General features: G+C 40.7%; 1 protein-coding gene across 1 annotated transcript in view; it reads right to left on the bottom strand.

Annotated features, from left to right (window-relative positions):
* ACACA (acetyl-CoA carboxylase alpha) overlaps nucleotides 1-12,612 on the bottom strand; it is a 1,007,059-nt gene that overhangs the window by 146,664 nt on the left and 847,783 nt on the right. The window contains exon 48 of the mRNA XM_053706820.1: nucleotides 11,649-11,745. Within this exon, the coding sequence (XP_053562795.1) occupies nucleotides 11,649-11,745 (97 nt within the window). The remainder of the gene's footprint in view (nucleotides 1-11,648; nucleotides 11,746-12,612) is intronic.

Below are 12,612 nucleotides of genomic sequence, written 5' to 3'. Positions count from 1 at the left end.
TGTTATGGCAGATTTTGCGTTACTTCTTCAAGGGGTGTTCCCTGTATTTCTGTATGTGAAAGAGAGTCAAGCCCAGTGCAATATAGCACTGCATGACATGACAGTTCTGCTGTATTTACACTTGGTGCTTTGATTTTTATATTACACTTTAGATTAAAGGGACAGGAAAGTCAAAATTAAACTTTCATGATTCAGATAGGGCACGTCATTTTAAAGAACTTTCCAGTTTACTTTTATCACCACATTTGCTTTGTTCCCTTGGTATCGTTTGTTGAAGGCTAAATCTAGCTACGCCCAATTTGGTATATTTCATGCCACCATTTTACCGCCAAATGCGAATAAATAAAAAAATCTATCTAAAAATTTTTTTTTTAATGCGATTAAATAAAAAAATCTATCCCTTCATCTTCAATGCATGTACTTGTACTAGCGCACTCGCTCCCGCCCCCCGCACGCTCCCAACAACTTGCCCGCACCGGATATAGAGGATCAGGAAGTGATCCAGCAATGAGCCGCCCTCCCACCTCCCTGCTATGGCTCCCACCCACCAACGATCGGCAACATCGCTGGCCGATGCAGAGAGGGCCACAGAGTGACTCTCTCTGCATCGGTGGGTAGAAAATGGTATTGCAGTGATGCCTCAATATCGAGGCATCACTGTAATGCCTTGAAAGAGGCTGGAAGTGATCACGATCGCTTCCGCCGCTTGAAACCCCTGAAGAAGTACAGGGTACATCCTTGGTCATTAACTGACACTTTTTGCAGGACGTACCCTGTATGTCCTTGGTTGTTAAGAGGTTAAAGGGATACTTCACCCAATTTTTTTTCTTTCATGATACGGATAGAGCAGGCAATTTTAACCAATTTTCTAATTTACTCCTGTTATAATTTTTTCTTCATTTTTTGGTATCTTTATTTGAAAAGCAGGAATTTAAGCTTAGGGGCAAGTCCATTTTTGGTTCAGCACTTGGGTAGCGCTTGCAGATTGGTGGCTAAATGTAGCCAATCAGCAAGCGCAATCCAGGGTGCTGAACCAAAAATGGGCTGGCTCCTAAACTTAAATTTCTGTCTTTTTTAGATACCAAGAGAATAAAGAAAAATTGATAATAGGAGTAAATTAGAAAGTTGCCTTAAATTGTGTGCTCTGATTCATTAAAGAAACAATTTGGGTTTAGTGTCCCATTAATATTAGCAGGGGAAAACATCTGAGCTCATATTATTATAGTAATGATTAAACTTCAACAAAGCTCTTGTATAATCTTAAATGGATATGAAATCCAAAATGCTCAATATCTTTATATTCCTTTTTGCTACCTCTTGTCTCTATAACAAACTACTTTATTCAATTACTCCTTCCCCCTTACCACCTGCACTGTTGATTAGCTCATTTCTCAAACTCACCTTACTTTTGTACTCAATAACTTTATCTATTCCCAAATACTCTCTCTCCCCCCTGCACCTCGTCTCAAACACAGTCTCATTACTGCAAATCTGTATCTCATCTCATGTCACTCACCATCTTGCTTATACTAGCTGCTGGTGACATCTCCCCTAATCCTGGTCCCCAACAACTTCCTAGCCGTGCACATCCATGTGTACCGTTCCATAGACTCAGATAACAAAACTCTGGTAACCTTACTCACATTCCTCTTGCATTTAAAGCCACTACCCCTTTCACTTGTGCACTCTGGAACCCCTGCTCTGTTTGCAACTAGCTCCCTTCTATACATGACCTCTTTATCTCCCGTTCCCTCAACCTTCTGGCTCTAACAGAAAGCTGGCTCTCTCCCCTAGACACAGCATGCACTGCTGCTCTGTTACATGGGGGTCTCCACTTTAGCCACACTCCAAGGTCTGGTAATAGACAAGGAGGTGGTGTAGGTATTTTACTTTCCTCTTGTTGCACCTTCCAACAAATACATCCCATCTCTTTCCTCACGTTTTCCTAATTCGAAACCCATATGATTTGCTTATTCTCTCCCTTCTCTTTATGTGTTGCAGTCATATACCGACCCCCCTGGCTCCTCAACTCAATTTCTAGATCACTAGGCTGCCAGGCTACCTTATTTCCTTTCCTCAGATACCCCCCTGCCCTTGGTGACTTTAACATCCCTCTTGACAATCCCACTGCCTCCTCTGCAAAACAACTTCTGCAACTCACTTCCTCTTTCGGTTTGTCACAATAGACTGACTCTGCCACTCACAAAGATGGTCATTCCCTTGACCTGATCTTTAGCTTTCAATACTCTTCTATGCCCACCTCCACCCCCTAATAGAACTTCTCTGTCAGCAAAAGACTTTGCCAGCCACTTCAATAACAAAATGGACTCCATCAGAAACTAAATCAGCTCTCAACATACTTCCATTCTCTCACCCCCTCAAACGCTCACAATCAACCACAACCCACATAGCCATAAATTTAGCTCTTTCTCCCCTGTTACTGAGGAAGAAGTTTCAGCACTTATACTGCACTCTCACCTCACTACCTGTCCCCTTGACCCTATCCCCTCATAGCTACTCCCCTTCCCCTCTTCTACCCATACCCCTATACTCACACACATTTTCAATCTCTGCTATATTTCCCTCATCTCTGAAAAATGCACTGATCACACCTATCCTCAAAAAACCTTCTCTTGATCCAACCTCCCCATCCAACTACCACCCTATTTCCCTACTCCCTCTTACTCGAAAGCTTCTCGAAAAGCTAGTATATGCACACCTATCCCATTTCCTTACATTAAACTCCCTCCTTGACCCACTGCAATCTTGATTTCATCCCCATAACTCCACAGAGACAGTATTTGTTAAGGTTACCAATGACCTACTTATAGCAAAATCAAAAGGCCACATCTCTCTGCTTATCCTCCTTGATCTGTCCATAGCCTTTGATATTGTTGACCATACTCCTTTGCTCCAAACCCTCAAATCCTTTGGCATTTGTGACACAGGCCTCTTGTGGTTATCTTCCTACCTGTCAAACCGTACCTTTAGTGTAGCCTTCTCTGGGGCCTCCGCTGCCCCGTCACAACTTTCTGTTGGGGTACCGCAAGGCTCTGTCCTCTGTCCCCTTCTCTTCTCAATCTACAAGTCATCATTAGGTTCCCTAATAAAGTCCCACGGGTTCCAATATCATTTGTATGCCGATGACACCCAAATCTACTTCACTGCACCAGACCTATCTCCTTCCTTGCTAGCCCGTTTTACTAACTGTCTTTCTCACATCTCTTCCTGAATGACCTCTCACTACCTCAAGCTAAATCTCTCCAAAACTGAGCTCCTTATTTTCACCCCATTTTTCCAAAATCTCCACCCTCAATCTCTCTATAACTGTAGAAAACTCCATCATTACCCCTACCCCTCATGCCCGATGTCATGGGGTCACACTTGACTCAGATCTTTCTTTCAATCCTCACATTCAGTGTTTGGCTGATCCTGTCGCTTTCACCTTAAAAACATTTTTAAAATTAGACATTAACTTACACAAAATGCAACTAAGATTTTAAATCCACTCGCTCATTCTTTCCCGCCTCGATTACTGCAACTCTGTCCTCTCTGGTCTCCCCAGTTGCCGCCTAGCTCTTTTACAATCCATAATGAATGCCTCTGCCAGACTCCTCTTCCTTACACGTTGCTCTTCATCTGCAGCACCTCTCTGCCAATCCCTTCACTGGCTTCCTCTTGCCTCCAGGATTAAACACAAAATTCTCACTCTGACATACAAAGCCCTCAACTGCACTGCTGCGCTCTATATCTCAGACCTTGTCTCCAGATACTTTCCCTCCCGACACCCTTCACTCTGCTCATGACCTCCTACTCTCCTCCTCTCTTGTTACCTCCTCAAACTCCCGCTTACAGGACTTCTCCAGACTGGCTCCCATCTTGCGGAACTCTCTGCCTCGCTCCACAAGACTCTCCCCTAGTTTTGAAAGCTTCAAGCGCCCCCTAAAGACTCTACTGTTCAGGGATGCATACAACCTACACTAACCTTTCTTTATACCAGTTCCTCTCCTCCATTGCTATCCCCTTGAACCCCCTTAGCATGTAAGCCTAAGAACCATGCTGTTCGTAGATCACCTTCTTTAGAGCTGACTACAACAGTGCAACTCTTGGCAGGGCCCTCTACCCGTCTGATCCCTATAAATGTTTTCTTGAACTCCGCCTATGATTATAGCGCTGCAGAATCTGTTGGCGCTCTACAAATAACCAATAATAATAATAATTGTTTTTTTGTATGAGTCAGATAGAGCATGGAATTTTAAACAACTTAGCAATTTACTTCTGTTATCTAATTTGCTTTGTGCTCTTGCAGTCATTTATTTAAAAAAAAAATAGCTAGGTAGGCTCAGGAGCAAAGCATGACTGGGAGTTAGCTGCTGACTGGTGGCTGCACATATATGCCTCTTGTTGTAGGCTTACCTGATGTGTTCAGCTATCTCCCAGTAGTACATTGCTTATCATTCAACAAAGGATACCAAAAGAACAAAGCAAATTTGATAATTAAAGTAAACTGGAAAGTTGTTAAAAATTGCCAGATCTAACTGAATTATGAAAGAAACATGCGTTTCATGTTCCTTTAAGTTTCACCAATCAATGCTGTATCACAAATGGTGATGGCTGGTGGACGGCTTCCCTGAGAACTTGTCTGTCTGCAGCTTGATACATTTCCTTTTGCATTTTTTCTCATTTTTGACAAGCTCTGTTTAAACAATGTGTGTGTAGTGATAATAGCTGTAACAAAATAGACTTTAGTCTAGGTTTTTTGTTAATTAGTTGCTATAAACATAACATAGTGTAACGTGTTTAATTTTTAATAAAACATTCTGTCAGCTTCAGTGGGCAAATCATTGTTTACTTGTTCACTGGGTTAAAAAAAAACTATGCAATATTTAAAAAGAAAAAAATAATAGGAAAGTTCCTGTTCTCATTAAAAACTACTTTTTTGTATTCATGCTTGAGAATGTGCGTCTCTTTCCACCAATGGAGCGCTGGGGGAGTTGTCCAAACCAGCCATTTAAAAATCAATCTTTTGGGATCATTCATTTTCTGCTAGTTTCAAAATCAGTTTAAACAAACTTAAAGGCTTTAATATAACATTTTATTTTCATGCAAACATATTTTTTTTATGTTTAATAGCTTTTCTTTAAAATGCATGATTTAATATTTTTAAGCCGTGTTAATTTAAAATGAGGCTATGAATAGGGTTGCCACCTGTCCCTTAAAATACAGAACACTTATGAGTTACACATGCTGCAGGGTGTGCAGGGAGGAATATGAATAGTGCTGTCCAGAAACACAATACATGTTCCTCCCTGCTCACCCTGCTGCATGTGTAACTCATAAGTGTCCAGGAAAACATGGCTGAGGTGGCAACCCTAGCTATGAACATCCTCAGTGGATCCCATAAATGTCTACACATCGCAACCCGTGAGTGCAGCAAAAGACTGGCTCTGAATAACATGTGTGGAGTCCTTTGGCAAGGAATGTGTTAAATTAGTGATGACATAATAATAAACTGTATATAGAAAAGCTGTTTTATATATGACTAAGTGCCTGTAGGAGTGTGGGATCTTGTGAAGGACACCTCCATATTTATGTGCTATTTCGATTTTTTTTATTATTTTTTTTTTAGATTGCTAATTCCAAAGTGATTTTTTTCCCCTTTCTATGGCTAAACACAGCAGAATAGCATAATTAATAAATGCATAATAAACAAACAATGCAAATTTCAAAGATAGCTTCTTTCCAATGGCATGGAGAGTCCAAAAATCCATTCAATTACTAGTGGGAATTCAACTCCTGGCCACCAGGTGGAGGCAAAGAACACCCCAGCAAAGCTTCAAGTATCCTCCCACTACCCACAATCCCCAGTCATTCTTTGTCGTGTAACTTTGTAGGTGATGTGCGAAGGTGTCTGAAGAAATCAAGTTGTTAATCCTTTAATGAGTACTTTTCCCTGCATGCAAGGATTTGGGTTATACTGTGTCCATGTAATCCTCTTTAGTAAGCGTAATGGTGGCTTTTAGCAGTTGAAATATGGCGTTTCTAGCAGGCTGTTTGGAAGCCAGATTTTCAAGGAGACAGACCAGATTTTCCTGCCTGTTACTTCTCTCTGATCTTTGCAGCTTTCTCTTCAGTTTGAACAGGATTTATCTGCTGGTGTGGATTTGATTCCTGGTTACCGGTTTGGTGGGTCTCTCCAGCATGGCTGGGGTGTAGAGGTGCCCATTTTAATAATTATTTATCTATGTTTAAAATTTTATTCTATTTTTTCATATTGAAATTAGAGTATAAGGGAAATAAAGGGCTATTTTATTTACTATGGAAGCCAATCCCAAGCTTTCTCTGTCATTTGATAAATGTCTTTATTGAGCAGATGCCTAGGTTATTACTCCTGTGTAATTTTGCTCCCCTTGCCTTAATAAGGTTTTATTATCTAAGGATAAGGATTCATTATCTGAGCCTTCTTTTTCTTAGGATAATGCTGTTCAGAGGTTGTTTCAGCCTTCTGTTAACACGTCCCAGTCTTTGACAGATTCACATGCAGTGCCCTGCGGTTCCTCTCCCTATGGGAGTGTTTGTTTGCCTAAAGATTTTGCTGCGCAGTTGATTTCTGCAGTTTCTGCAGCCCTAAGTGCTTTACCTAGTTCTGGTAAAGAGAAGAGTAAATCTAAGAACATTTCTATGGGTTCTGATTCCGCCAAGACTGATTTGGTTAGTCTTTTTCAGTTATCTAGTGAGGATCATTCCTATGCAGCTTCTGAGGGCGAGATCTCTGATTCAGAATCTTTAGTTCCTAGTACAATAGATTCTGAGGAGGTTAATTTTAGATTTAAACTGGAGCATCTCCGTTTACTTTTTAAGGAGGTTTTAGCTACTTTGGATGACTATGAAACTGTTGGCTCCTAAAAAGGGTCAATAAACTGAAAAGAGTTTTTGATGTCAAACCTAAATCTGTGGAGGTTTTTCCTGTTCCAGATCGCATGTCTGACATTATATCTCAGGAATGGGAGAAGCCGGGTGTTCCTTTTAACCCGTCTCCTGTGTTTAAAAGGATGTTTACTGTGGCTGATTCAGTGCGAGATCTGTGGCGCACTGTTCCTAGAATAGAGGGTGCTATATCTACCTTAGCCAAGAGAACTATCGAGGATAGTTCCTCTTTTAGAGACCCTATGGATAGGAAACTGTAGGGTTATTTAGGAAAGATTTTTCATCACCAGGGTTTGCAGTGGCAACCAGTTGCTAGTATTGCGACAGTTGCTGGTGCAGCCTCTTATTGGTGTGACTCTTTGTCTGATCAAATTTCAGAGGAGACTACTATAGAGGAGATCCAGGAAAGGATCAAGGCTCTAAAGCTGGCTAATACTTTTATCTAGAAGAAAAAGGGTAAGGGTTTTGGAACAAGGGTAAGCAATCCAGAAAGCCTTCTGCTAGGCTAAGTCAGCATGAAGTGGTCGCCCCTGATCCAGTTCTGGATCAGGTAGGGGGCAGGCTTTCCAGGGATACAGGATAGGATTCAAGTCTTGTCCCCCCAGGGACAGATTCCTATTATCAAGATTATCTATAAGCTAGGTAAAGGGAGAGGCTTTCTTAAACTGCATAAGGGATTTGTCCTCTCTGGGAGTGATAATCCCAGTTCCTCTAGCAGAACAGGGTCAGGGATTTTATTCAAATCTTTTTGTAGTTCCCAAAAAGGAGGGAACCTATCGACCCATTCTAGACTTAAAGTCTCTCAACAAGTTTCTCAAGGTCCCGTCCTTCAAAGTGGAGACTATTCGTTCTATTCTCCCTCAGTTTATGACCACTATAGAGCTAAAGGATGTGTATCTTCATGTGCCTATCCACAGGGAACATTTCAAGTTCCTGAGGTTCGCTTTTTTGGATCAACATTTCCAATTTGTAGCCCTGTCTTTTGGCCTCGCCCCTGCTCCTTGAATCTTTACAAAGGTTCTAGGGGCTGTTTTGGCTGTGGCCAGATCTCTAGGGATTGCGGTGGCTCCTTACCTGGACGATACCTTGGTCCAGGTGTCATCTTTTCAGTTGGCAAAATCTCATACAGATTCCCTGTTAGCTATTCTTTGCTCTCACAGGTGGAAGGTGAATCTAGAGAAAAGTTCCTTGGTGCCAAGTACCAGGGTATGTTTTCTGGAGACAATCATAGATTCAGTATCTATGAAGATTTTTTTGACAGAGGTCAGAAAATTCAAGCGTCTGGAGGCCTGTGGTTCTCTTCAGTCCTCTGTTCGTCGATCGGTGGCTGTATACATGGAAGTAATTGGTCTCATGGTGGCATCCATGGACATTATTCTGTTTGCTCGCTTCCATCTGAGACCTCTACAGTTATGTATGCTCAATTAATGGAATGGATACCACTTGTATCTTTCTCAGAGGATAGTTTTAGACTCTCAGACAATTATGTCTCTGTCTTGGTGGATCTCCCAGGGCCATTTGTCTCAGGGCACTTGTTTCCTGAGACCTTCTTGGGAGATTGTGCCCTCGGATTGTCATCTCTCTGCCATTCATATCCTAGGGGTGGACAACTGGGAAGTGGATTATCTGAGCAGGCAGACGTTTCATCCAGGGAAATGGGCTGTCCATACGGAAGTTTTCTCAATGTTAACCCTCAAGTGGGGAGTTTCAGAGCTGGATCTGATGGCATCTCGTCTAAATGCCAAGCTTCCAAGATACGGAGCAAGATCAAGAGATCCTTAAGCAGCTCTGGTAGACGCCCTGGCAGTGCCATGGGATTTCGGTCTAATTTATCTTTTTCCTCCAGTTGCCCTCCTTCTTCTGGTGATAGCTCGTATCAAACAGGAGCAGGCTTTGGTGATTCTAATAGCTCCAGCGTGGTCTCGCAGAACTTGGTTTGCGGACCTAGTGAGGGTGTCGTCATTCTCCCCGTGGAAATTGCCTCTGAGGAAGAATCTTATACTTCAGGGTCCCTATCTCCATCCGAACTTAGTCTCTCTGAAGCTGACTGTTTGGAGATTGAACATTTGGTCTTGTCCAGCCAAGGTTTTTCTGTGAAAGTTATTGAGACTATTATTCAGGCTTGTAAGTCTGTTAAATTTATTATAAGGTATGACGTAAATACCTTCATTAGTGCGGATCTAGGGGTTTTTCTTGGAGTCAGGTGAGAATTCCCTGTATTCTGTCCTTTTTTTCAGGAGGGCCTGGAGAAGGGTTTATCAGTCAGTACCATAAGGGGTCAGATTTTGGTTCTGTCGATTCTTCTGCAGAAGCGTCTGGCAATTTTGCTAGATGTTCAATCTTTTGTCCAGACTTTGGTTAGAATCAGGCCTGTGTTTAGGTCAATTGCTCCTTCTTGGAGTCTTAATCTGGTTCTTAAAGTTCTGCAGCAGGCTCCATTTTAGCCTATGTATTCTGTTGATATCAAGTTATTGTCCTGGAAGGAACTCTATCCTTCCATCCTTCCTACACTCTCCTGGCTATATTCATGTCCTGGAGTCCACAAAATAAATACAGACTGCCCGCACTCTGTCCCCAAATATCCAAATGACACCAAACCCCATTCATTCCTGCCACCAAACTTTGCCTTTGGGTTGACAAGTTTATGCCCTGCGCTTCCTGGCCTTGAGATATTTTGACTCGTTGTTGGAAGGTATGATGTCCAACTATATAGAATGGATTGCAACTCTCCATTACATGACACCTATACAGAAGCAATTCTAAGTGAAGATATACTTAGGTAGTTGTCTCTTTTGTGTTATTACCAATATGCAGACATGGTCATGCACCTTATATGCTGAAATATTTGTACTTACATATTTAGAACATTTTAAGTTTATGCTATTTTTAAAAACTTTACAGGTAAGTTACACTATACAGTTTGTTGAAGCCAAAATTAACTTCTTCTGTCCTAATCCAAATGATCCTCTAAAATGATCACAGAAATGTAATCCAGTTGCTGTCACAGGATTTACTTCTCTAACAATCAATATTCACTAGCAATTTGTATCAATAATAAGTGGCCCATAGAGATCTATTAATTACAATAATCCAGTATTCGTTCTTGTTGGCTCATAGATTTAGCCAAGTGCATTGACTTCTAATCTATACTATGGTGAAATAATCCACCAAAGGTTTAGTCCAGTGCTTTCCAAACTGTGTGTCGGGACACATTAGTGTGTCGGCAGCAGTGTGTAGGTGTGTCCCTGCTTCAACACAAATTGTTTAGAATTTTTTTTAAAAATGGGTTTCTGACTTTCTGCCTGAATGCTACGCATATCACGTGGTTGACACCTGATTGATACCTAGTGGGTCACAGATCATCTTAACCTATTGGCGCAGCTCAGCGGGAACTGAAACTATTCCCATTGGTGGCTTTGGCGGCACATTAGCTCCTGCACGTGTAGTCTCCTCAATCGGCTCGTGACTGCATGTGTAGTCAGTGAGTGGGACAGCAGTGTGTTTGCAGTGCGGGCAGTAGTCAGTGCAACTTGCAGAGCTCTGAGGTGCGGCAGCTTAAACTCTGAGCTGAAGTCAGAAGTCAAAGTGTTTTTGTTGTTTTTTGCAGCTAGCTCCCAGTAGTGCATTGCTGCTCCTGCTCTTGATATATGGATATGAAGTGGAAGCTTAAAAATGCTTGATGATGAAATGCGAGTGCCTTTATCTAATATTCCACCAAATATCCAGAAACTGTGTTCATCCCATCAACCTCATACATCCCATTAAAATAGTAAATAGCTATTGGTGTTATTAAACTTTTTTTTAATTCTTGAACATACATACTGTTACTTGTAAATACATTTTGTTATTATATAATTTATGTATGTATCTCTTAAAACAGAATAGTTTAACCTCCTGTTTGCTAGTACAACTGAATTACTGTGTCGCAAAATGATGTTGGTCTAAAAAGTGTGTCACCAACATGAAAAGTTTGGAAAGCTCTGGTTTAGTCTTTCACCACCCTGCCATTTTCGGAACCAACCTGGATGCAGTGTAGGCAAACCCGAAGCCTTAAAAAACAAAACAAAAAAAAAAACGCAACCGCACAAAATAACTAAAAAACACGTAACCGCACGCAAGAAATAAAAAAAAACCATGTAACCGCCCGCACGAAGTATAATAAAAAAAAAAAAAACAACTAACCTCCGCACAAAGTATTAACAAACACCTAAACCGCCAACCTCCACATTGCAAAACGATAACAAGTCATTAACCCCTAATCCAAAAATAACATAATTAAAATATTAACCCCTAAACTGCCAACCCCCCATATCGCAACAAACCTAATTAATCTATTAACCCCAATTAATCTATTAACCTAATGAATGTATTAACCCCTATACTGCCAACCCCCCACAACGCAAATAATTCATTTAATTACTAAGCCCCCTAACCTAACACCCCCTAAATTAACCCCAATCACTACTAAATTCCAGTTAAGATAAAAAATCCTAACATTAACCTTTTAAGGGCTATTGATAGTTTAGTATTAGATTAGGGGGTGTTTAGGTTTAAATTGTTTATTTTGGATAGCTTTGTTTATTTTTTTCTGTAATTTTACTTTTTTATTTTCTGTAACTTTAGCTTGGGTGTTTGTATTTTTTAAACATAGACTGCCCTCTGGACAGGCTTATCACTTAGTTTATAATAATTTAGTAAATCCCTAGTTGTTTTCTTCTTACCTTGCTCTTCCAACCACAACGGTCTGTGCCCAGGGCTGCATTATCTCCAAAAATGACCCAAAGTCAAAGAAGCCACACTGCCACTGCCCCTTTTGAGCTGCAAAAATAAACAAATACAACTTTTAAACTGAAATTACAATTATGTTTTTATAATTGCATTCATAAATGGTGCTGTCATTAAAGTGACAGTACACTGTAAAATTGTTTTTATATGAATGTATTTTCAATGACTTGTTATAGCAGCTGCAGAGTATACAATGTATGAGAAATTGCATTTTCTGGTTTGTTTTTGTATATGAAGTAGCTGGTTTTGTGCTTTTAGACCATAGCTTATTACAATGGGTTCAGTTTCAGTAGGAACTGTTGCCTCAGAAAGGTGTATATAAAAACGCACAAATGGATAATGGAAGTTAATTGGAAAGTCTCTTAAAACTTCTGGTCTATCTAAACCATGAAAGTTTAATTTTAACATTAGCTAAAAAAAAAACATAATTTATGCTTACCTGATAAATTTATTTCTCTTGTGATGTATCAAGTCAACGGATTCATCCATACTTGTGGTATATTCTCCTTCGCTACAGGAAGTGGCAAAGAGAGCACCCACAGCAGAGCTGTCTATATAGCTCCTCACTTAGCTCCACCCCCCCAGTCATTCGACCGAAGGCTAGGAAGAAAAAGAAGAAACTATAGGGTGCAGTGGTGACTGAAGTTTTTTAAATAAAAATATACTGCCTGTCTTAATAAACAGGGCGGGCCGTGGACTTGATACATCACAAGATAAATACATTTATCAGGTAAGCATAAATTATGTTTTCTCTTGTAAGATGTATCGAGTCCACAGATTCATCCATACTTGTGGGATACCAATACCAAAGCTTTAGGACACGGATGAAAGGAGGGACAAGACAGGGACCTTAAACGGAAGGCACCACTACTTGTAGAACCTTTCTCCCAAAAATAGCCT

Source organism: Bombina bombina, chromosome 3, assembly GCF_027579735.1.
Source record: "Bombina bombina isolate aBomBom1 chromosome 3, aBomBom1.pri, whole genome shotgun sequence".
Taxonomy (NCBI): Eukaryota; Metazoa; Chordata; class Amphibia; order Anura; family Bombinatoridae; genus Bombina; species Bombina bombina.
This window is presented reverse-complemented; position numbering and strand designations above follow the sequence as displayed.